Source organism: Delphinus delphis, chromosome 2 (genome assembly GCF_949987515.2).
Source record: "Delphinus delphis chromosome 2, mDelDel1.2, whole genome shotgun sequence".
NCBI classification, from domain to species: Eukaryota; Metazoa; Chordata; class Mammalia; order Artiodactyla; family Delphinidae; genus Delphinus; species Delphinus delphis.
The window spans coordinates 49,799,030-49,824,061 of record NC_082684.1 but is presented as its reverse complement, the minus strand read 5'-3'; the positions used below and the strand labels follow the sequence as shown (position 1 = coordinate 49,824,061).

General features: G+C 44.5%; 1 protein-coding gene across 4 annotated transcripts in view; it reads right to left on the bottom strand.

Annotated features, from left to right (window-relative positions):
* The window catches only part of PYGL (glycogen phosphorylase L), a 63,572-nt gene extending 53,108 nt beyond the window's left edge, over nucleotides 1–10,464 (bottom strand). For 3 of the 4 annotated variants that reach the window (XR_009518347.1, XR_009518346.1, XM_060004573.1), the window contains exons 1-3: nucleotides 10,156–10,464; nucleotides 5,005–5,106; nucleotides 2,048–2,126 (exon numbers count right to left, since the gene is read on the bottom strand). Coding sequence is in view for 2 of the 4 variants with exons in the window: in XM_060004573.1 (XP_059860556.1) it covers nucleotides 2,048–2,126; nucleotides 5,005–5,106; nucleotides 10,156–10,398 (424 nt within the window). In the remaining 2 variants the exon portion in view is untranslated. The remainder of the gene's footprint in view (nucleotides 1–2,047; nucleotides 2,127–5,004; nucleotides 5,107–10,155) is intronic. The other variant, XM_060004574.1, reaches the window with a different exon arrangement.
* Nucleotides 10,465–25,032: the final 14,568 nt, after the last annotated feature.

Below are 25,032 nucleotides of genomic sequence, written 5' to 3'. Positions count from 1 at the left end.
GCCAATGGCCAAGACCTTCAAGTTACTGTAACATCACAGTGGTCTTCCAGTCCCTGTGCTCATGTGGCCTGGCTCTGTCCCAGTTCCTGCTCTCTCGGAGCTGTGGCGATTTGTCTTTTCCTGGGTCCTGATCAAATTATCCTTAGAGCCTCACCAGAATGGGGGTCCCAGTTTTTTCAGTCTGGTAAGAGATGAGGTCATCTAATGAGAATTACTCAGCCTCATTCACCCCTTCCCTGTCAGGCCCAGAGTGGGGTTAACGCTGCCAAAAAATAGGCCTGGGACTTTACATAAAAGGAAGGCAGCCTACCTTGTCAGTCTTACATGAGCATGCCGTTGGCTCTGCTGATCTTCCTATAGCTCCATGGAAAGCCTACTAATTACCCGATGATTAACTTCTCAAGGTGGCTAAGTATGCCAAAGGCAGCGTTTTCTATGACTAACTGCAACGTTAAAACACAGGGTCACTCATGTAGTAAGGAATAAACAATATGAAACACATGCAAATGGAGTTCTAGTCATTTGAAACTGTGTGTAAAATTAAGAGATTGTGGAATCATTTCTAAAAGAGAAGACGTAGGTATTTATTTTTCATAGAGTACGATCTGATACATACATGTGTGGTCGTACATTCTATTATTAAATTTAAATTTCACAAGTAAATAATATAGTAACATCCTCTTTGTAAAAACAATTAAAACGTTACTGACAGGGCTTCCCTGGTGGTGCAGTGGTTGAGAATCTGCCTGCCAATGCAGGGGACACGGGTTCGAGCCCTGGTCCGGGAAGATCCCACATGCCGCGGAGCAACTGGGCCCGTGAGCCACAATTACTGAGCCTGCGCGTCTGGAGCCTGTGCTCCACAAGAGAGGCCGCGATAGTGAGAGGCCAGCGCACCGCGATGAAGAGTGGCCCCCGCTTGCCACAACTAGAGAAAGCCCTCGCACAGAAACGAAGACCCAACACAGCCATAAATAAATAAATAAAGGAAACTGTCAACAAGTAAAAATAAATAAACACTATAAAATGTTACCCACAGGGCTAGCATCCCTTTTGACTGCCACCCCCAATTCTGCGCTCCTCTCTACAGAAAGTCACAAGGAGCAGTTCAGTATTTCAAATTTCAGACTTTTTCTATGGATTTACATATATTCTCACATAAAATATTAATTTTTAAAAAACATAAATGGTATCACACTGTGTGGCTTTTAATGCAACTTGTTTCCTCTGCCCCCAGCCCCCCACCTCTTGGAGGTCTATGCAGGGAAGTACAAACAGTTCACTTTTAAGTTGACACATATTATTCTGTAACATGGTGTTCCTCTACTTATTTACCTATTCTATCAATGGACATTAGGTTATTTCTAAAATTTTGCTTTTACAGACAATACTGTAGCAATTTTTTTCACATGCCTCCTTATGTACATGTTGGAGTGTTTCTTTAGGGTAGATATCAGGAAGTAGAATTGCTTGGTGGTAAGGATGCATATTTTTAATTTAATGGCATTGGTATTATATTTTTAATGTTTTCCTCTATATTTGTGGAGAAATCATTTCCTGGATAAAGCAAAGAACTCAAAATTCATCCGTACAAAACAAAAATACTCATTAATTAAACCATACCAATAGTATAACAAGCGTGTCACTGCCTACTAGTTAGTCAAAAAGCAAACTGTTAAGTGCACAGGACGATAACACAATGGGTAAACAACTTAGGTGCTACCACACGAGTATGTGAATTGAGCAGCTGTGAACAAGTAACAGTGAAGTGAAGGGGCCACCTTGGAAACCCTTAAGTGAACAGGAAGGATCTGGTTAGCTTTGGGGTTTGAAGCAATGTCTCCGAACTTTTTAAGCAATGTCTCTTTTGTTAAAGATCGTTTCTCTACTGTTTGTCTAGAACCGGTCAAACCACCGTGCAGACTCAGAAACAAACACAGCTACAACCGGCTCACACTGTGCACTTCTAGACAGTCTTCTGGTTCTTTAAGCATGGCTGTGCATGGCATCTGAGATGGCGTCAAGGGCCAGACAATAGCACACTTACCAGCAAGCCTCCCAAGACCACCATTGCCAAGCCCAGCATCTTCTTCAATTTCTTCTAACTCCTCCATATCCAATCCAAGCTGTTGATGAAAGAAAAACAACATAGGACGTGGATACAAACGTTAGATATACAAACAGGCCACTTCAGAGAGAACAGTCATTTCCTAAAGCTCTGGGTTGGGTCTTCAGGTTCATCTGTGAACTCAATCCTGCCAGGTCCCTCACTGCTTGAACTGGCATCAGATACCCGCTGCGGATGCTGGTGACTGAAGATGCAAACTGTCCGAGATGGCACGGCAGCAGCTTGGAGAAGAGTATGGGCTCTAAATGTCCATTACCGACCCTGTTACTTCTTAGCTATATGAACCTGAGCAAGGTAGTAAATCTCACTATGCCTTTCACTTCTCGTTTAAAAATGAGGATAATAGTATCTACTTCATTTAGGGCTGTGAATTAAATGAGATTATACAAACAAAGCATTCAGAATGATTCCTGGGTAGGTATTTCTCGATAAATGTTGGCTATTACTATTTCTTAAAATTATTTTTTGTTGCCAGGGTAAAACCTCAGAAATAGTCCAGTACCAAGTTGATACTAAATGGACTAAATTTTGAAAATGACCAAAAGGTATGAGGTCAGATTTTCCGGCATGGACTACAGTTCATCTTTTCATGGCCACAACATATTTACTCAGTAAGGTCAAAGGTTGTTAACCCAAAACCAGTTAGTGAGTCACTGCCCATGACACCAGGGGCCAGACAGCAGTCAGGGAAACCTCAGCCCCGTGGTCCTGCTGGATGGGCCTAAAATCCTCTACTTCTCTCTGGGGTAGATAACAGACTGTGGGGGGATAGTGGGAGGGGGAGATAAATTAGGAGGTGGGATTAACATACACCCACTACTGTATATAAAATAGGTAAACAACAAGGACCTACTGGGCTTCCCTGGTGGTGCAGTGGTTAAGAATCTGCCTGCCAATGCAGGGGACATGGGTTTGATCCCTGGTCTGGGAAGATCCCACATGCCACACAGCAACTAAGCCCATGAGCCACAACTACTGAGCCCGCTGAGCCCGCGTGCCACAACTACTGAAGCCTGCGCGCCTAGAGCCCGTGCTCTGCAACAAGAGAAGCCACCACAATGAGAAGCCTGTGCACCGCAACGAAGAGTAGCCCCCGCTTGCCGCAGCTAGAGAAAGCCCGTGCACAGCAATGAAGACCCAATGCAGCCAAAAATAAATAAATAAAATAAATAAATTTATTAAAAAAAACAAAAACAAGGACCTACTGCATAGCGTAGGGAACTATACTCAACATCTTGTAATAACCTATAATGGAGAAGAAGCTAAAAAAGAATATATAGCTGAGTCACTTTGCTGTACACTTGAAACTAACACAACATTGTAAATTAACTATAGTCAATTAAAAAAAAAGAGAGAGAGACTGTGGGAGGCCAAGGAGCATCTGTGACCTTGGGGATGGATGGAATTGGTTGCCAGTCAGCTCCCTGCCACAAAGTGTTGGGACCCGCACAGCCAGAGGTCACTAGCAGCAGTGTGGACTCATATCAAAATTCTGCAGCTGTAGAGGTCACTTTGGACGGTTCATCTTACAATGAGGAAATTGATGGCCAGATAAACTAAACGACCTGTCCTCTGCTGACTAGATAATAATCTAGCCCATGCCTGGCTAATAATGGTCCATTGGGAAGTGACTGCATTCTTAATCTGAAAGTGATGCAATCCATGAATTTTACATGGAAACATAATTTACACATTTGAAAACATACGCACAAGATGTAACTATGCTTGAAGTGGATGCCCCAGTTGCCATGGGGTTACCTGCTTGGATCCCTATCCTTATTCAAAAGTTGCTTTCTGACACAAGTCCTGATAACTAAATCTTCTAAGAGTTCAAAAATGTATTTGCTTCTGTTCATTGTTCAAAGGGCTTTCAAACTTGCTCCGTGGTGACTAGAGTACTGGGGTCCTTGTGACATCAACTGCTAATGCTAGTGCTCAGGATTTTTAACACTCTAAACGTGTGAGTCTAGAGTAGGCTATAAACCTTGAGCAAGGAGACATGGGTCACTTCATTCCACCTGGTTAGATTATGGTGCAAAGGAGGTGTATTTTTTTCAGCTGATATCAGGGGAAGCAAAGAAAAGGGAAGCAGAGAGGAGCTGCAATGGTTCTTTCGCACGAAATGCTCTACTAAACCCACACAAAGGAAACCAGCCCTAGTGACAAGCAGCTGGCCACAGGGGAGGACAACAACCCTATGCCAGGCCAAAAGCGACTTGAACAGTCTCTTACTTAGAGTGCACCTCTGCAAATACTCGTTCCTCCTATTAACCACATCAGAAAGGTTAAGGACTATTTTTGGTATGAAGATGCTTGAAGGTCAAAGGAGAAACAGTTAAATACGTTCATTCAAACAAATTAGCACATTAGGTTCAAGACCTCAGGCTCCTCATTTAAAGAGGAAGTGTATTTTACATCTCATTAAGCAACAGAGAAAGTATGACAACAGAATTTTAAAAGTTTATTACTTTCACGTATTGCCTTGATATACAAATAACAGTCAAACTTTGATCCCTTTAAAAAAGTATATGGGAGCCCAAAGTAAAGCTTGTGATTCCGACAGCAGGGACTCAAGTACTTCTTCAAGGCTTGTTCAGATGCTAATTGCTAAAATGTAATTTGTTGCATAATGCCGTCAAAAACTGATTGCAGAACAAAATTCTCATGAGGTAAAACTAGTTCTCTAGCTTTGTTCCTCTTCACCCAGAGATCAGGAGTACTATAGTTTAGATTTCTAATAGTTTGTAATAGCCATGTCTGTAGAAGCAATTTTTCACCATTTTTTGGGGGGGGGTGGGGCGGCTATATCCCCAAGGTTCCTGAGTTGAACTTGAAATTTAAAGGGAGAGAATGAGAGAAATATGGAGACAATGTACCTGGTAAATGGCCTCGTCACAGGCATTCTGCAGGCCAAGGTTGATCATGGTGTTCTGTAATGTTCGGCCCATGTAGAATTCCAAAGAGAGGTAATAGACCCTCTGAAACAAAGAGAGAGGTCATGTTAACGGCTATGAGGCCAACCTTACTTGTCAACATAAAAACACAAGGTCACCCATAAGAAACAAACAGGCAGGACTACTTTAACTCAGGTTCAAATGAGCCTCCTATAGATGCATGAAGGGCTAAAGAAAAGCACTTCTGATAACTTACTGGCTTTGGAAAAACCATTTCATATCCTGGTTTTGGTGGTAATACTTAAAAAATATATATCTTTTACCCCCAGGGAGGGGAAAAAAAGCAAACTCATCCAACTCATTAGATTCAAAATTTTGTGGGTTTTTTCTTCCTGTTCATGAGCCTCATGAAAAAACATATGTTTGGGGTAAATGGAAGTCAGACTGACATAGCTCATCATTCATCTGTAAAATGTTTATAGGATGAGGGTCAGGTGGGGTTGGCTGTGAGCATCTCAAGTCATCCAAGAAACACAGAGATTAACTCCTTCAAGATACACCCAATGGCTACAAAGTATTCCTCCTTAACTGTTACTGCAAGTAATATTATAATTAAATATTTTAGAATTAAAATTATCCTAGAAAGTCTATGAACTGGCAATAGTTCCTTCTGTATAACAAAAGACTGCCTCAGGTTTATTGGTGTCTGTTCTTGGTGAAATAGGACATTTCTCTATCAGGTTAGAAACTGTTTGCCTTTGACATAGTAAAAGCCAAGCAAATATCAATAGTAATCAGAGTTGAAAGCAAAAGGTGCAAAGCTCAGACTTACCTAAAACCCTTTAAAATACAAGCACAGTTTACTAGTCAAAAAAAACAAAAAGGGTCAGTAACTTCATCACCCTCTTATAAAATATCTTACTCTCTGTATCAGTTCCTCTTTTCTTTTTCACCAAACACAAAACAAAACAATAAAAATCTGTAAATGCATCAGTATCAATATAAAGTCACCTCAAATTTTAGGGACTTCCCCATTTCTCAATAGGAAGAACCCCAAAGAAAAGGATTTGGTCAACCAGGAAGTACTAAAAAAAAAAAAAAGAATATAGTTCAATATAAGAAATGCCTATAATAAAAATAAAAAAAGGGGCTTCCCTGGTGGCACAGTGGTTGAGAGTCCGCCTGCCGATGCAGGGGACGCAGGTTCGTGCCCCGGTCTGGGAAGAGCCCACGTGCCGCGGAGCGGCTGGGCCCGTGAGCCATGGCCGCTGAGCCTGCGCGTCCGGAGCCTGTGCTCCGCAACGGGAGAGGCCACAACAGTGAGAGGCCTGCGTACCGCAAAAAAAATTAAAAAATAAATAAAAATAAATAAATAAAGAAATAAGAAATGCCTATTATGATATTTAAGTCATTAGTTACACATATATACTTAAAATATTATATGAAAATGTCAATTCAGAAATCTTACTTTTCCCTACTTTCATTTTATGAAACAATTGAATTCTAAGTCTTCCCATGGATAGTCAACATGTTATCAAACACTAGTTTCCAGAGCACATCATCATTATTTTTATCCAAGTTGTTTGAATATCTATAATGCTGTCATTAGGGCCCTCATTAGTTTATTAGATACCTTTCTGTGAGCTGGGAAAAGGTATCTTTCCTGGGGCAGACTCAGGCCAAAGAGGTGCAAGGTGTCACTCACCACCCCCCCACGGTGCCCTTGTACCAATGCATCACAAAAAAGAGCATCTCAAGCCACAAATATACATTTACATAACATCAGGGCAGTTTTTTTCATTCTTCCCTGTGTGCATTTTCATGATCTCTATAATATAACCACTACCTATTGCTTTTTACTTTTTAGTGATCTATAAAAAGCTTGGTTATAAATACAGTATATATATCCAACACTTGCAATTGTGAGGTCATAGCCCCAGGAATAATGACAACATCTGTGTTAAGTTTGTCTCCCTTTTAAGGATTCTAAATTAGCATGGACTTAAGAGTTTTTAAGACATTTCAAGGTCTTCCTAAAAAAATGTTGCTGCTTAAAATAAAGTAGTTGATAGAGAGCATCTTGTTCCATGACAGATTTTCCAAGGACATGAATTTAAGGTGATTTCCTATTTTCCCACAAATAAATTTTTTTGGGGGGGATAGCACCTTATATTTGCGGGTATAAAAGACCTTAAAAAATTGATCTCCCTCGTCGTCTTAGTTAGCGGTCCCTAAACATTTAAACATATTCTGGTAGTAAAATATCTGAGCATCTCCAGTATAGCTTATAGATCACATGCATGCACTACTATTACTAATATCTTATGTATATTTTACAAAAATTAGAAATTTTCAAAAGGCTTGTGTAGCTAAAATAAAGAAGACATAACAATAAGCAATATTTTTGAAATACTTTAAATTTGTTCCTAGGTGTATGGAATAGGCGGCAACACAACTGAGACTTGCAGGGCAGGCAAGAGTTGAGCAGAGTCCCACGTGGTGGGAAGGGCATTCCGGGTGAAGGGTGCAGTGTGGGCAGAGGCCCGGAAGTGGGGAGAACAGGGCATGGATGGGGACGGCAAATTGGCCTGGTGGGAGAGCAAGGTAATGGGAGGGACAGGCTCACCTGGGCTGAGGAGGGCCTTCGGTGCTTAAGGACTGTGGAAAGCAACACTGCCAGTGATATAGATCTGAGCAGAGGGCAAGATGGATGTCTTTAAGAGGTTTAATCAGACTATAACGCATAGAATGAGATGGGATTGCAAACTCAAATGCCTTCAGGAGCCAGACAGAAAATAAGTGTGTAAAGGCAGTCACAAAAAACAACGAGGAGTACTGGGTCAAGAACTGGAGTGTCCTGCCCGAAGGTACGGAAAATAAAACTGCTTAAGGATGTCTAACCGACCAAATAAAATAAGTCTGCTAGCCATATTCAGTTGCATGCAGCCAGTTTAACCATTTCTGGGAAGCAAGGTAAACACTTAGAAATCTACTTCATCGAAGACCAGAGGCCAGGGCCTCAGTTAGGCAGAAAAGTGAGAACGGAGGAGAGTGGGTATTTTCAAGGCAAACTGCAGAAATCAACAGAATTTGGCAACTTGTTGAACGGGGAATACAGGAGGAAATCAAAGGCGAAACTAAAGTTTTGTGTCTGGGTGACTGTCAGGATGACAATGCTATTAACATTAGAAACACAGAAGAGAGGGCAGGATCCGGAGGGATGACGGATTTGAGTTTTTAACATGCTGAGTTTAAGGGAATAAGGCGAGATCTAGGTATGTTTACCGAGCACTTACAAATGTAGGAATGGAGCCAGAAAAGGAATTGAGACTAGAGATCCAGATTTGGGATTCATCTGCAGTTACTAGAAAGTAGGGGAGGTGGGAGAGAAGATTGGACACACCTACTGACTCCACTCTATGCTGAGGGCAGGGACCTTCTGTTATATGAATGACTGTCACAGAGTAGACACTTTATGAACATGTGTGGACTGGATCTTGTTCACTTGTATCACTATCAGAATACCTGGCTTATACCTGCGTAAGTAAGAAATGCTTGCCCAGTGCAGAAACTAACAAGAGAACAAGAAAACCATAAAGTACCAGATAAGTCACTGGAGGAGAAACGTACAAGGCAACTATGTTCTATGGCACTAAATGCTTTGGAAGTGTGTGGGGAGGGGAGGGGGGCAGGTTCTAAAATATGGCTCATCACCTCACTCTCCAGCTTAAAAACTTAAATCATAATTTTTAATGTAAGGTGCAGTCCCCGCTATGCAAATAAAAATTACGGTAAATACATGTATACATAAAGTGTTTTCTAAGGATATAGTTTAGCAGTTGCTACCTCTGGGTAGAGGCCTAAGCCTCAGGGGCGGGGAAGTTACTTTCCATTTGAAAGCTCTGTTACAGCTGCAATTTCTCACTCTGAGGACTGTTTTGCTTAGGGGTTCTTTGAGCACTTGGAATATGGGCTATTCTTTTTCATGCTTTACATATTTTAAAAAATCCTAATAAATGTTTATGTGTATTTCCCACTACCTCCAGGATATTCCCATCATTCACCCTTTCCAATATGCCTCCAAGCCAGCGTTTCCAGTTTCCTCTCTCAACACTCACAACCATCCTCACGGCTGCGGCCAGAGCTGCTCTCTCACCCGCACTCTACACAACACAATCCCTCTGGCCGCCAAGTCCTACTCAGTCCTCCCCACCCCGCCTTCCCAGGTTGGCCAGGTGGAAATAGTGTTCCTCCGTGCGCCCAGCAGCGTCCACTCCAGCCCCCGCGCACTGGGTAGGGGTGGTCTGTGAACAGCACTCCTCAGCAGTTCCCGGGTGGCCTGGCCCTCGGTCTCCAGTCCGCAGGAATCAAGGAAGTCCAGAAGCTCCACAACCCACTCCTAGGAACTGCGTGTTGGGCGAGGGGCCGGGGGTCGCTCAGAGCTCTGACCATGGGGTGGGACCTCTACCCCTCCCTCTTCACCACACTCGGGCAGTACCTACGACAAGCCCGGGTCTCCCGCGAAACCCCCATCTAGTCCTCCAAAAGTTCTATGGGCTCTGAAGCACCTTCTTCCCACTCTTCCCCACCTACCCCCCCTTAATTCTTATTACCGTTTGACGACCTTTGCATTTGTCTCCCTCCCTAAACATTCAGCTTCCCCGAGGCAGGGTTCTCATCCGTTTTGTTCTGGGTCGACTGCCTGGGGCCGAGAACTGTGTCTGGCATACAGAGAGGAGCCGCCCGACATCTCAGAGTAAACGCTGAGAGGAATGCTCCAAAAAAGTTTGTGAAGCAAGTGGACAGGCGAGGGAGGCCTGGGCGTCGGCTCCAGTTGGTGCCCAGGGGCAGGAAGCGCAGTGAGGCCCACGAGATGTGAACGGGGTGTTGGCGGAGGGCCGCATCTGCCCCTTGGGCTGCCCACCCGCCGCCCAGACGCTCTACGCCGGACTTCGCGTGGGGCAAGAACGGGGTGAGGAGAGGTCACTCCGGGGTCTCCACCCACCCCCGCCGCGGACACCGCCCCGGCGCCCGGATGCTGGACTCGCGCCGTCCCGGAAGGGCACGACCCGGCGAGGGGCGGCGAGGAGCCCCCCTCCCCCTCTCCCCTCCCCCCGGCGCCCGGGCGCGTACCTTGGGGCACGTCTCGTAGTAGTGCTGCTGCGTGCGGATCCAGCGCCCCACCAGGTGGTCGCGCACCGTGTGCGCCAGCGCGAAGAAGTAGTCGCGGGGGGTGGCCACATTGCGGTCCTTGACCAGCGTGAAGTGCAGATGCCGGTTGAAGCCCTTCTTCAGCTCGGCCACGTTCTCCACGCCCACGATGCCGCGGATGCTGATCTGCCGCCGCTTCTCCTGGTCGGTCAGGGGCTTGGCCATGGCGGCGGCGAGCAGGACGTGCGGCTCCGGACGCCCGGCGGCAGGACAGGGGCGGAGTCGCCCCGCGCCTCTCGCCGCTTTTGAGTCGGCGAAAAGTCTGACGCCCGCCCCTCGGTGCGGCGCCGCCCGGGGTTGCAGCCCGCCCTCCTGAGAGGCGGAGGGAAACCCTGGCCCCTCCCTTTGACTCTGGGTCGGGCAGGGCGCGTAGGGCGGTGGGAGAGCACCTGTCGCGACCTCTGCGCACCCGATATGCCAGGGGGTGGAGGTGGGGGGCTGGCGGCCAGGGACCTGGGCTGAATCCTCTTGGCAGTTGAAGGTGGGACCTTTGGTGACTCACGTGGACACTCTGACGCCTCCTTTCGGATCTGGGGAATGGGGCTGGGGGGTGAGTAGAGGAGGGAATTTGTCCTGCCTCCCCACTCTAGAGTCTTGGGTAGAAGGAGGATGTCTGGTGTGAAAGCGTTGTAAGCAGATGGGGGGCAGGGGGGGAAGGTCCCTGGAGATGGGAGAACCACCTGCATGGCTTTCTTGACATAAGAGAAGGCATTTTTGGCCTAAGCCATGTTGTGATCTAAGCCTGGCCACGGTGCTTGTCCTTGAAGAGGTCTCAGTGATTAATGATCTTAAGGGAAGTAAGGGAATGCAGGAACAAAGGAAAAGCAGTCAAGAAATAATGGTTCAGTGATAAAAACAGAGTCCTAGTTCCTCCTCAAGGGATATACATAGCAATCTGATACCCATCTTTGAGGTCTGCAGGAACTAAGGCCCCCCAGCCAGGCGGAGGGTGCAATGATGATGTTGACCCTAATGACTTAAGTCAAGGAAAGCTTGGCTTCTGTCTACCTTTGCCCCAATTCTTTGCTGAGTTCTCCTCTCCTCCAGCCCTTTCATGAATATGCATGTACCCTTAGCTTAAAACATCCCCAGTTTTGCTGTTCAGGGAGACTCTGCTTTGGGAAGGATTCCGCGTGTTCTCCTTACTTGCTGCAAGTAATAAATTCTTCCTTCTCCCGATCTTTGGCTTGGTTGTGTCTCTGGGCTCGACACCCACCAAGAGGCGAACCCAGTTTTCAGGTAACAGCAGGTTGCTGGCAAACTTTTGTTTTACGGAGGTTTATTTGCTATTATTATTGCTATTATTTCTCACCTGGAATGGGTTCTACCACAAGCTTCGGAAGGGATCCTGGAGGGTCAGCACTCTTTTACTTCGGTTGTCCCATGTCCCTGTCAGTCCTTGACATCCCCCCATCTAGGATCAGAAAAGAAAGCCAGGGCACCCCGTTTGCTTTCATTTAGTTTTTGAGGAGTCAGGAATTCGGGCTTCTTGACTCTTAGACTCATGCTTGCCCTGTCAAAGCATCCTACTGCTCATCTGTACAGACAAGTTAGTGAGAATCAGAAGTTCTGAGTTGGACCTTCAGGCTGATTAGGTGGCAGGGGCTTTCACCTTTGGCCTCTTGTTTAACCGAAGGCAGGGTGGAGGGAGGAGAAAAAAGAAAGGTGTGTCCTGTAAAATGGAGGGATAACTCACTGGGCTGGTTGCCTCGTTTACAGGAAACAAAGCAGTCTGTGTTACTCTGCAGTACAGGCTGATCTTTGCACCATTCACCTCCAGCGTAGGTGGTATTTATTGGCGTGTGTGTGTGTGTGTGTGTGTGTGTGTGTGTGTGTGTTTAAACATTGGCAAAGGATGTCAGAGGCTTTTTCTTTTTCAGTAAGATGTGGTATTAATCTATTATTTTAGAAACAGTCCATTGCCAGAATTGAATTTCCCCCCAAAAAATCTTAGTGCAACTTATTAATGGACTTTACTGTTAATAATAAACCAAAGCTGATTATTTTGAGTTGATGTGGTGTGTGGGGGAGGATTATTTGACTCAGGCTAAATGCAGCTCTCGCCATCAAAATAAAACTTCAGATCTCATAGGTCTAGCAAAATATCCAGACCCCTTGTCCTCCCAATGTCAGGGCTTTAGACTCTAGGCCTTTGGGGCAGAGCCAGGACTGAGTTACAATATGCAGTGCCTGTAGTACTGATGACCTGCATAGGAAAGCATTTAGGAGACACAAGGATGAGGGTCTGGCCATCTGGATGAGGCCAGAAATACCCTGAATTAAAAGTGAGAGTGGAGCAGTGTCAAAATGGTTGATCTTACAGATAGAACAAACTAGTGGTTACCAGTGGAGAGAAGGGGGGGGGGGAGGGGATTAAGATATACAAACTGCTAGGTATAAAATAAATAAGCAATGAGGGACTTCCCTGGTGGCACAGTGGTTAATAATCCGCCTGCCAATGCAGGGACATGGGTTCGAGCCCTGGTGCAGGAAGATCCCACATGCCACAGAGCAACTAAGTCCATGCACCACAACTACTGAGCCTGCGCTCTAGAGCCTGCAAGCCACAACTACTGAAGCCCAAGTGCCTAGAGCCCGTGCTCTGCACCAAGAGAAGCCACTGCAATGAGAAGCCGGCGCACGGCAACGAAGAGTAGCCCCTGCTCGCCGCAACTAGAGAAAGCCCGCGCACAGCAACAAAGACCCAACGCAGCCAAAAAAAAAGCAACAAGGATATATTGTACAGCAGAGGGACTATAGCCATTCTTTTGTAATAACTTTAAATGGAGTATAATCTATAAAAATGTTGAACCACTGTGTTGTACACCTGAAACTAATATTGTAAATCAACCATATTTAAATAAAAAATAAATTAAATAAATGAAAAAAAAAAGTTGATCTTAAAATAACCAGGTCTCTATGGTAAAATTTGAGGGGAGGCTGAAAGGGCAGGTCTCTTGACAAATTAGATGATAACAAATATGTTTCTAAAAGCAGTTTTGAATACCTCTAGGATGGTCACAGCATTAAGCCAGTTGTGGGTCAGTCACAGGTTGGTGTGAAATAGTTCAACAGTTAGATGGAAAATAGGGTAGAGCAGTGAGATGAGGGGAAGCTAGGTCTGAGTAGATCTTACTCCCAGGGAGGCCTGAACAGCAAAAGGCAAAAGAATTGTCTGGGTACTTGGATGGGGAGTGAGGAATTAGGGGGTGCAAAAGAAGAGATGGAAGCCACCAAAGGCAAACTCGCTGCTTCTTAGTTTCGTTTAAGAAAATTTCAAATAGGTGGATCCTAGCCCCCCTATCTACTTAGATGGACTAAGTTCTTGTCGGAAACCCAGGATAATGATGAACTAATAAACACACTATTTGCTTGATTCTGTAGCCAGTTAGTAAACCTACACCCCTGAGTTGCACATCTCTCAAAGTGGAAAAACTGTGAATGGTAGAATGTCCAAACTACAGCGTGAGGGGAGGGATGTCCAAGCCCATGTGAAAGGGGTGACTTAGGTGACTTAGGAGTGTGGCATAGATCTAGTCTTGAATGACAATGAATCACATTGTCAGATAGTCTTTTCACTTCTCTTCCATTCTTTCTAGAAAGTATTTGGTGTTAGCAGGTCTCTAACCTGCTATATTAGCAGGTCTCTAATCTGCTAATATAATCTATATTTTTAACAGAAATCAGGCCCAGACTCTACACCTTCTTCAGGTTTTAGCATCTAACAAGAATTTAATAACGTTGTCTTCCACTTATGGTAAATGATACTTCTCCAGTTAACACTCTGACATAAACTTCGCTTTTTAAATTTTAAGTTAAAGTGAATTTACCTGAAGAAAAGTTAGCATTTGGGTGGCACATGGGTTGGCCTAAAAGTGTACAAATGTAACTAAAGTTTGGGAAACACAGAGCTTATGGTCTCCCAGGTCCCTTTGAAAGCTAACATCCGCTCATTCTGTACTGGTCTAGGACACTGAGGCCCAGAGAGGTTAAGTTACTTGACCAAGAAGATTACGATCTTTAAAAACCGTTCCTTCAGCCTCTCCCTGACTAGAAACACCCAAAACTGTGGTTCCCTGAAAAAGTGTCAGCCTTATGTGGCTCACCTCTGTTCACACCAGCCTGTGCAACGATGACCCCTGTTAATTCCTGTTTCTCAGCTGTGGCTTCCTCATGGCTGCTCTGATGAAATGGCCCTTGCGAATAGCTGAACAAACCGTGCAGACCTCACAAGACAAGTGTAAGTTGGCCACTTCAGAAAAGAACGTGGGAAAGCGTGTCAGTCCGGGTCTTCAGAGAAGCAGATGGCGAGACAGGATTCAGCATGCAAGGATTTTGTTAGGGCCAATGCCTGCGGGCAAGAAAATGGGGAAGGAGCCAAGTTAGCCTGGTAGAGTTTCAGGCTATGATGCAAGTCTGACCCCCAGTGAAGAAGAGAGGGGGGGAACAATGGGAGGGACGATCCCAGACTGCCCTCAGTCCCAGGAAGATCCAGCAAAGCCACTGGCAATTCTGGCACCAAAGCCAACCGTCAGAGAAGTCACCATGCTCTCTTAGCCATTGCTGGGAGCAACCTGGGGAGGCGTGGCCTTTTCACAAGCCCAGCAAGGACATCCGTGGCCCTTGGTCAGTTATATGCTCCCTGCAGTTGGAGGTCTATGAGGCCCATTCTGGTAACCACCAGAAAGATATCAGATAACAAACATAGGTTAACAGCCACTATGTTCCAAAGTAGGGCTTACTGTGTTGGCACACCACTTTCAGATTCATCGAATCTGCAGCTAGCATTTTCCAAGGGCTCTGGCTAGGCTCTTAATGTGTGTTCCCTCATTTAATCCTCTTATCAGCTCTGTAGGGCAAGTTCTATTTTTCTTCTCATTTTGTAGATGAAGAAACCGAGGCTTGGAGAAGTTAAGTAGTTTGCTCAAGATCACTTAACGGGTAAGAGGCTGAAGAGGTTTTCAAATATTTGCATATTGTTTTCAGGTTTGGGATCTGTTAAGTAAGCATGAATTCTCACTGCACTTTAGCTGACCTACTTACCCTGTCCCCTTAGTTTGTTTTATACTGTTCTCTGGCCTTTTTTTTTTTTTTTTTTTTTTGCGGTACGCGGGCCTCTCACTGTTGTGGCCTCTCCCGTTGCGGAGTACAGGCTCCGGACGCGCAGGCTCAGTGGCCATGGCTCACGGGCCCAGCCACTCCACGGCATGTGGGATCTTCCCGGACCGGGGCACGAACCCGTGTCCCCTGCATCGGCAGGCGGACTCTCAACCACTGCGCCACCAGGGAAGCCCAGGATGGGATTATTTTTTGAAATATTAGTCAGCATTTCCCTTATTCTCCTGGTGGTTTACTTTTCCACTCTACCTTGTGCTCCTACTCGCTGAGGAAGGACGTAGCCTTCCTGGTTTGTAGCTGGTCTAGGTTAACATTTGGGAGATGCTGAATGAGAGCCAGGGGTCTGAGAAGACTCACAGGAGTGAGAAGCTATCACAGTGGGTGTGAGGGGAGTAGAGATGTCACTGATCTTGGAGCAAGGAGCCTGGAGGGAGCCTGCCTCCCTGGGGAGGCAGCAGAAACCCCAGGGAGCAGCCTGGGGTGTGGCCCTGCTTGTCTGGAAGATCCAGGGGAAGTAGCAGGACCTCAGGGAGGAGGCTGGGCTTAGACACGATCACAGAGACTCCCCATCCCCAGGGAGGCGTGGGGCAGCCCTTGGGTGAAGACCGGATGCCGAAGGCTGACTCAGAAAATACCCAGGGGGAGACTTGTCAAGGCCTGGGCTTCCCACCCCCAATCCCCTGCCACTGGTGCTTGGAGTCACGTTTTCCCTTTCCTGGAGGAATGAGTGTTCCAATTAGAAATTCAAATTATATATAACAAATAAAGCTGCATTTTGCACACACCTGAGTTTTCATACTGTTTGTATCTGCTTTACCCTCTGGTATTATTACTAATGCAACAAGACTCATGTTTCCGAAAAAGTTTTCACCTTGTTATGGGAATGAATAACATTTATAGGAGATAAATTCTGGGAAAGTTTTGCAAGGAGATATGAACAAATCCTGACAGAGGAAGGGAAGTGAGAAGTGTGCTAAGCCTAGGGTTTCAGCAGGTAATCAGGATGCAACATGCACTAGAGACAGCCTCCCTGCCACCTCGTCTCAGGGCCTTTGTCGTGCTGACCATAGTTGGTCCGCATTTTCACTTGTTCTTCGTGTGTAATAGATTTATTGCGGGGACTACCTATAAAACATATAGCTGCCATACAAATATTACTGTTCTTTAGACTTTTGTTCTCTTAAGGAGTAAACTGAAGGAATCCCAAACACCAGGTTCTCAAATGCAAACACTTTTAACTTCTCTGAGCTGTTAATCATCCATCCTTAAAGCTCTAACCAATAGGATGCTTGGATTTGAGGTAACATTTATCAGCTTAAAACATATTACAGAGAAGAAAATAGCTTCCTTTTCCTTTAATGTTTTCAAGGATGGAGCCTGGGAGTCTGGATGATGTATTAAAAGCTGATCTCATGCACAAATGTCGGGCTTTTCTTTTTGCATTTCTTGTTTGTACTAGAGTTCATTCAGCATAGGTTCGCATAGCATAGCCTATCTCTGTTTTTCAAATTCAATGTTTTAATTTATTGATTTATTTTAAAAATATTTGTTAAGAAACTACTATGTGTCCAGCCTTTTGCTGGGCACTTGGGATACATCAGTGAACCAAACTGATGACAGAGTAGCCAGGCACATTGTTTCCCCAGTCCCTGGTTTCCTGGGAACTCACTCCCTCTCTTTATCTGCTTCCCCTCGCCCCTTTATACTTAAGTATATCGTGGGAGTGGTCATTTTACAACAATGACTATAGAGGACTCCCTTTTGGTCTGTTCCCGGTGAAAGAAGGAACTGGAAGAATGGACCAACTTGGAAAGTCAACAAATCAATCATTGAATGAGCACCCATTGTATGCAAGGAACTGTGCTCACTGTTAATGGTACAAAAAATACAGGCCGCAGTCTCTGCCTTACCAGGAACTTTTAAACTAGGTTAAGGCACCACACTCACATGAAAATACAAGGCAGAGTATATGCTGAAGGAAAAAACAGTTAGCCCAGAACTTAAGTGCTCAGTTCACAGGAAGGAAAGAGCATCTTGTATTCGTCTTGAAGCCAAATGACAACAGCTGTTTCTCTTTCTTCTTAGAAGTGCTATTTCTTCCTCCACACCCTTGAATCATAGTATATTAGTCATGGGATCACAATACATTTCCAGTTGAAGATGAAAACATGAAGTTTCACTCCATCCATAATTTTCATGACAAATCATCATTTTATATTTTTGAGATTTAAGTGTGAGAACTGCAGAGTCAAGCTTATACCAGCAGGTGGAGGAATTTACTATTTGAACTCAACATCTCAGGCCATCCAGTGGTTCAGCAAAGGATGTGATTGCAATTTTAATTATTGCCTTATTTCTCTTTCTTTGTTCCAGATATTTATGCACTCTGAAAAAATTACCTATATTCTGATGAAAAAGAATATATATATGTGTGTGTGTGTGTGTGTGTGTGTGTGTCACAATATTGTAAATCAACTATACTTGAATAAAATAAAAGAAAAACAAGCAAACAAAAATTACCTGTATTCTGAAGAAGATGAATCAAAATTGATTAGTTTCATCCCTCTAGCCAGAGCATAAAATAGGTGGTACTTTCTCCCTTTCAAAATCTTAGATGTAGATGTATTGACATCTAAAGTAATAATTTATTCTCACACAGAACATTGAAGAAGTCTTTTTAAAAAAGAAGATTTTAACATTCTGTTAAGAATCTTAACATTCTTTTTCTTTTTTTACATTTTTTAAAACATCTTTATGGAAGTATAATTGCTTTACATTGTTGTGTAAGTTTCTGCTGTATAACAAAGTGAATCGGCTATACGTATACATATATCCCCATATCCCCTCCCTCTTGCATCTCCCTCCCTCCCACCCTCCCTATCCCACCCCTCTAGGCGGTCACAAAGCACCGAGCTGATCTCCCTGTGCTATGCGGCTGCTTCCCACTAGCTATCTATTTTACATTTGGTAGTGTATATATGTCAGTGCCACTCTCTCACTTCGTCCCAGCTTACCCTTCCCCCTCCCCGTGTCCTCGGGTCCATTCTCTATGTCTGCGTCTTTAAGAATCTTAACATTCTTATGCTCGATTTAGAACACACTCAGAGTTGGGTATACTGGTGGCTTGGGCTCCCATATGGGTCAAGCATCTGAGTTTGCAAATATTAAAGTAGCAGAGTAGAGGGATTGCTACACTGGTTTATCTGGGGTCTATCACAGGTTTTCAGGCCTGTCTGAGCACATCAGTGAACTGGTGAGACAGGCCTGAGTGACATCAATACACCCAGGGAAGGTTGGAATCATGGGGAAAGAAGTCATGCCCTTCCCGCTGCTGGGGTGAGGGCATGTCCAGCTGTGGGAGGCTGCTGGAGGCTGAGGAGTTTCCTGGGCAAGAAATCACCCTAAGGGTAGAAGGAATCTGCTGATGAGCTTGAGCCAGCAAGAAACCTTAGCTGTCAGAGGGGAGCAGTAAGTCTGATTGGGGCACTGTAGCAGTTTCTTGATACCCTGGTCTAAGTATCTAGACGCATGATTTCCACGAGCACGTAGAAGGCCGTCAGTAAAAACTGAAAGAGTTTTCTCACTGAGCTTTATAAAAAATACTCAGATCCAAGAAACACTGTTTTAACATCCCACCTGAGCAGGGGACTCAATCTCTTGTGCTTCACTTCTGCACAGCTTAGAGGGTCTGGAGGAAGCACTGGGCTCAATGGGCAGAGGAATTGCCAGCATGACTGGGAGCACGTGGAGGCTCCCAGAAACACACGACTTGGTGCACAGGGCGTGGAGGTTTGCTATGGAAAATGGGAGCAAGACCCAGACATTTGCGCTGGAGTTAACGAGATTCCTCCGACTCAAAGACGCATAAAGTCTGGAGAAATAGGCATTACATATATACTGTTGGTCAGGTTCTTAGAGTTATTGAACATTTACTAAAAGAACCGTAATTACTATGTCTGTTTTTGATGTGTAAGCTCTTTGTAAAACCCTCCTTTTTGGTTAATATTTATTTTATTTTTTACAATTTTATCTATTTATTTATTTATTTGTGGCCACGCCACGCAGCATGTGGGATCTTAGTTCCCTGACCACGGATCAAACCCATGCCCCTGCATTGGAAGCGCAGAGCCTTAACCACTGGACCGCCGGGGAAGTCCCCATGAGTAATATTTTTATAGCAGTAAAGTATACAGACAGATGTATAAATCTTAAGTTTTTATCACAGTGAATTTTTACAAATGAATAACTTGTGCAAACTCCACCAAGACGGAGCTACAGAATATTACGAGCAGCTCGGAAGCCTCTCTTGTGCCCCTTCCTTGTCTCCCTCTCTAAGGGTAATCACTACCCTGATTTCCAATATTGCAAATTACTTTTGCCTGTTTTAAACTTTGCATAAATGGAATTAATTATACAGTGCATCTCTATTTTGCCTGACTTCTTTTACTCAACATTATGTCTGTACGTTTTGTGTTCTTGCCAAACTTCATTGCTTTTCATTGGTGTATAGTGTTCCGTTATATGAATGTAGCACAATTTTATCCCTTTTTTTAGTTACCCATGTTTTATGTATCCACTGTTGATGGACATTTGGGTTGTATCCAGTTTTTGGTAATTATGAACAAAGCCGCCATAAAGATATTGGTACATGTTTTTACTGCACACAGGCCCCCCATTTCTGTTGGGAATATAATTGCTGGATCTGATCTATAGTTTTAATGACATTTTTTGCTTCCCATTGTGGAAAATGTAGTTTAGCTATAGATGTACAGTTCTCTTGCCGTAAAGGGATTGAAGTGATGAAGAAACTAAGTTCATCTACGAGGGGGGAAATAAAGAGTTGGCATTACTCAGAGTAGCCGGGTATTGACAAATTGGGTACTTAAGGTTGAATCCTTGCTGGTTATCATAAGTCATAATAAGTGGTAACAATGTAAACTGTTGTATTGCTGATGCCAAACTGAAAAACATTTAGGATCGTTTCCCACTGCTACCTAGAATGTGTTTAGGATTCCTCCTCCTATAAGCTAAGTTTTAATATTAACCTTAGGAAGATATGCTTGGAAAGTAATTAAAAATTTTAAAAAATTGTTTCCATCCATCAGTGGAGATCGCTAAAAGTTGATTGCATCACTATAGGTTGTAGCATTTGCCACTGGAAGCTGAGAAACATCAGTGGATCTTCTGATTTTTTATTTTCAGTTTATCAGTTGACAAATCTTCTTTAAGTGTTGACCATTGTATTTTCCAAGTTTATTTATGAAGACTGAATGGAAGAGAACAACACTAAGTTTGAGTCCCAAAGGACAAATGCTTTGTGATGTGGGCCTCGCTCAGAATGCCTGTGGCCAAAAATATCCCTGAGGTCAAAGTTATCCAGTGGATCTAGGCCCATCCCTGCAGATTCTGCATCTAATCTACAGGACCAACACTCAGATTTGTTGGAAAGTAACATTTATTTCTACTTGTTTTGTAATTATAGCAATAGTATGTGTTTATTCTAGAAAATTTGGAAGGCATATAAAAATACAACAAATAGGAGAGGCCACGACAGTGAGAGGTCCGCATACCGCAAAAAAAACCAAAAAACAAAAGACAAATAAAAGTCTCATGTAATAGCATTTTCCTTTGTTAATATATTTCAGAGTATTTTCTTTCAGGTTTTAAATTATCCAATTTTTTTCTTTTTACATGACGCATTTATGTAACACATGTTTTTGAGAGCTTCTTATGTACTAATGGCAAAACTGAATAAAACCAGAGATCCTGAGATCTTACAGGGTTTCCAAGACTTGAGCTTACCCAACAGAATCCGGAACAAGTCCAAGATCAGAGGTGTTGGGGGCTGGGGAGAGGGGCCTCTGGGAGACTGTGCAGAAAATAGTTGACATAGCAGCCCTGAGACACCTGTTCTTAGCAAGCCCTGCTTGCAAGGTTGGCCCTTGTCTAGCATCTGGGAACTTGGATTTCAGGAGTTTTCCCACCATTCCCTAATGATAAGGACAGTTTACTGTGTCTAGACTGTGCAAACAATATGTTCATGCTGAACACCTGCTTCCTTCTGGGAGTCTGAAGTTTTGACACGTGTTTGGCAGCGGGTCTGTACATGGCCGGCCTCCAATAAAAAGCTCGACGATGAGGCCAGTGAACTTCCCTGGCAGACACACTTTGCAAGTATTGCCACACGGTGCCATGGGAGGAATTAGGTGCCCCCTGTGCGACTCCACTGGGCGAGGACTCTGGAAAGCTTCTGCCTGTTTTCCTCCAGGCTTTGCCCCATGCGCCTGTTCCCTTTGCTGGTTTCGTTTTGTATCCTTTCATTTCAATAAGCTGTACCTGTGAGTATAACTACCTCTTAGTCCTGAGTCCTTTTAGCAAATCACTGAACATGAGGTTGGTCTTGGGGGACACCTGATACACCTGACCGCCCCCCGCCCCGGGAAATTAAATTACCAGGTGAGTCATTACCTATACTTTTATGGTGACCTTTAGGGCAGAGCTGGGAATATAACTCCTGGAGTGAGTCTCCTCAAACGTGCTCCAAGAGTGGAGATCTGGGCAAGAGAAATGGATTAATGTCCCAGGTACCTTGCAGCCACAGGAGGGCTGGGAATGCTTTTCCTGAGGAAGAGCCACCTATTCCATCCACAGCCTCCTCTGCCCTGAACAATTCTACTGCAGGGGAACAGTCTCACTGGTATGAAAGCAAAAACAACATGCTGCTGCCAGTATAGTTCAACATACCTTCAACACAAATACAGCGAAACATTTAAGGAAAGCCAACAGATTGACACACATGGATTCAACAGACAGAACTGACACACAATCAAAAAAGAGTTAATATAGGAAACAGAAGGAAACTTAAAAATAAGTACAAATATGTAATAAAATTAAGAAAATTTTATTTCTTTAGTCCTCCTTACTGAGTGCACTTAGAGTCCTCCTTACTGAGTGCACTACATGTGTTGGAAGAATCACTATACATGTTACTTGGGTGCTGGCTTATTCAGTCATTCCCGGGCATTTTAGTTTAACCCTCCGATCCCCAGATCACTCACTCTCAAGCAGTGAGGCACTTCTCGCTTAAAACTGGCACTGGGTTATATAAGTTAGGCTTCTCTAAAGACTCGGCAGGGAGGGTGATAATAGAAGAGAATTATGTCACAACACAGGAGATATCTTGAAATCAGAGTTTAGACAGCATCGAGGCCAGAGACCATTAGACAAACGGTGTCAGAGGGAATTCCTTACTGACTGTTTCTTTCCTTGGGTCCTATTCTGCTTCCATGTTCCTAGAGACCACCCTTTTCGATTAGAGTGGCTTTTTCCATCTCCTCTTTCTTTTGGGACCACCAAGTGTAATCTTTGGGCCGCCAGGAGAAAAAAAGAAGTCCTTTAAAATGAAACAAACAAACCTCTCTCCCCAAACCTTACCTGCACAAAGATGAAACACGTTACTGCAGAGAGCTATTTAGCTCCGCATTCTCTCAGCCACCCCTACTGGGATGGGCTGGGGCTTTCCTGTTGTATAATCAGAGGTCCCTTTAAGGCATTTTAACAAAAAAGGGGGAAAAAAGAAGAAAAAAAGCAGTTTCACCCAAAGCAGTTGTTTACAGTGTCCTCAATGCCAGCAATGGCTGCAGCTTAAAAACTTCTTTTCTCTCTAGTCTCCCTGCTCCTAACTCCTTCTCTTTCATTCTGTCTTACTAAGGAAGATCATTTTTGTCCTCAAGAATATTAGCAAAACACCCTGAGCATGGCTTGCCTCTGAAGATCTTCTGCCCCTGCCCTCAGGTGCCAGCATCACCTCCCCGGCAGAGCATCCTGTCTGCATACAGCTGTCATGGGTGCGCTGAGAGGTATAGTCGTGAATGCATACAAAAGAGGTGGTTCCCGGGCTTCCCTGGTGGCGCAGTGGTTGAGAGTCCGCCTGCCGATGCAGGGGACGCGGGTTCGTGCCCCGGTCCGGGAGGATCCCGCATGCCGCGGAGCGGCTGGGCCCGTGAACCATGGCCGCTGAGCCTGCGCGTCCGGAGCCTGTGCTCCGCAACGGGAGCGGCCACAGCAGTGAGAGGCCCGCGTACCGCAAAAAAAAGCAAAAAACAAAAAAAAAAACCAAAAAAAAGAGGTAGTTCCCCTCTTGGCTGCAGCAGGGCATAGGTCCCTGCGTGTTATTTTGTGCAGGACCTGCATTCCTGAGCTGGGTGCTGATAGTGGGGTGACTCAAGCCTCTTTTTCTCTCCTTCCCAGGTGACCATGCTGCTCTGTCCCAGGGGGTAAAGCCTGTTTATTTCAATAAATTCCTTTTGCATTTTGGCCACAATTGTCAGCCCCCTTTATGCTGACATTGGTGTGAATTCTTTTTAGGCACTGTCAGATGGTTGATAGGATTTTTAATGCTGTTGAAACTTTTATATGTTAAGAAGCTTCTATGGATATCTTAGTAGGAAGTTGCAAGAAACTATATTGGAGTTTATTACCCTGTCACAGCAATAACCTGGAAATTGAAGACTGGGAGATTTGATAAATGAGGGAAATGGAAAAGAGATTGAGCTCCTGAGGCATGGGGTAAGTTGTCACTGTTGGAAATTTTCAGTGCTTTGGATACTGTATTCCTGGTGAGAAGTGATGGACACAGAAAGGAAAGAGAATGTGTCAAAGAGACACCTTGTTTACTTCGGAATTTTGCCTGGAGTTGGCTTTGTCCTCTATCCTCCAGGACACGAAATAGGACAATAAAGCCTAGAGAAGAGAGCATCTTTACAATAGCTTAGCGATCCTCCGAGGAGGCCAAGGCCAAGGGCCAGGTTTCAGGGAGACCAGGTTTCCTTCAGAATTCCTCCAGGTCCTGGGCATAAACCTCTCATTTTATTACTTAATTTTATTTTGTTTTGTTTTATTGGGATGAGAACACAACATGAGATTTATGCTCTCGGCAAATTATTATTTTTATTTATTTATTTTTAAGTTATTTATGGCTGCGTGGGGTCTTTGTTGCTGTGCGTGGGCTTTTTCTAGTTGCGGCGAGCAGGGGCTACTCTTCATTGCAGTGCGTGGGCTTCTCATTGCGGTGGCTTCTCTTGTTGCTGTAGGTGCGGGCTTCAGTAGTTCTAGGCGTGTGGGCTTCAGTAGTTGTGGCACACGGGCTTAGTTGCTCCGCGGCATGTGGGCTCTTCCTGGACCTGGGCTCGAACCCGTGTCCCCTGCATCGGCAGGCGGATTCTTAACCACTGTGCCACCAAGGAAGTCCCTCTTGGCAAATTTTTAAGTGCACAATACAGTATTGTTAACTATAAGTACAGTGTTGCACAACAGATCTCTAGAACTTATTCATCTTGCTTAACTGAAACTTTATGTCTGTTGATTAGCAATTCCTCATTCCCACCTCCCCCAGCCTCTGGCAACCACCATTCCATTCTTTGATTTCTTTGTGGATCCATGCAACACACATAACTTTATAACTGGAGGCTTAATTTGTTACTCCAAATGGAACAACTTGCATGCAAAGGAGGGAGTTGCCCATGGGTGAGGTAGTGTGTAGATTAGTGCTTCTTTGCTATTTGGAAAGTGAAGCAGAATGGTTAGGAGTGAAGGCCCCAGGACCAACACGTAGGGGTTCAACTCCCAGCTCTGTCACCCACCAACTGTGTGACCTTGGGCACATACACAAACTTTATTTGT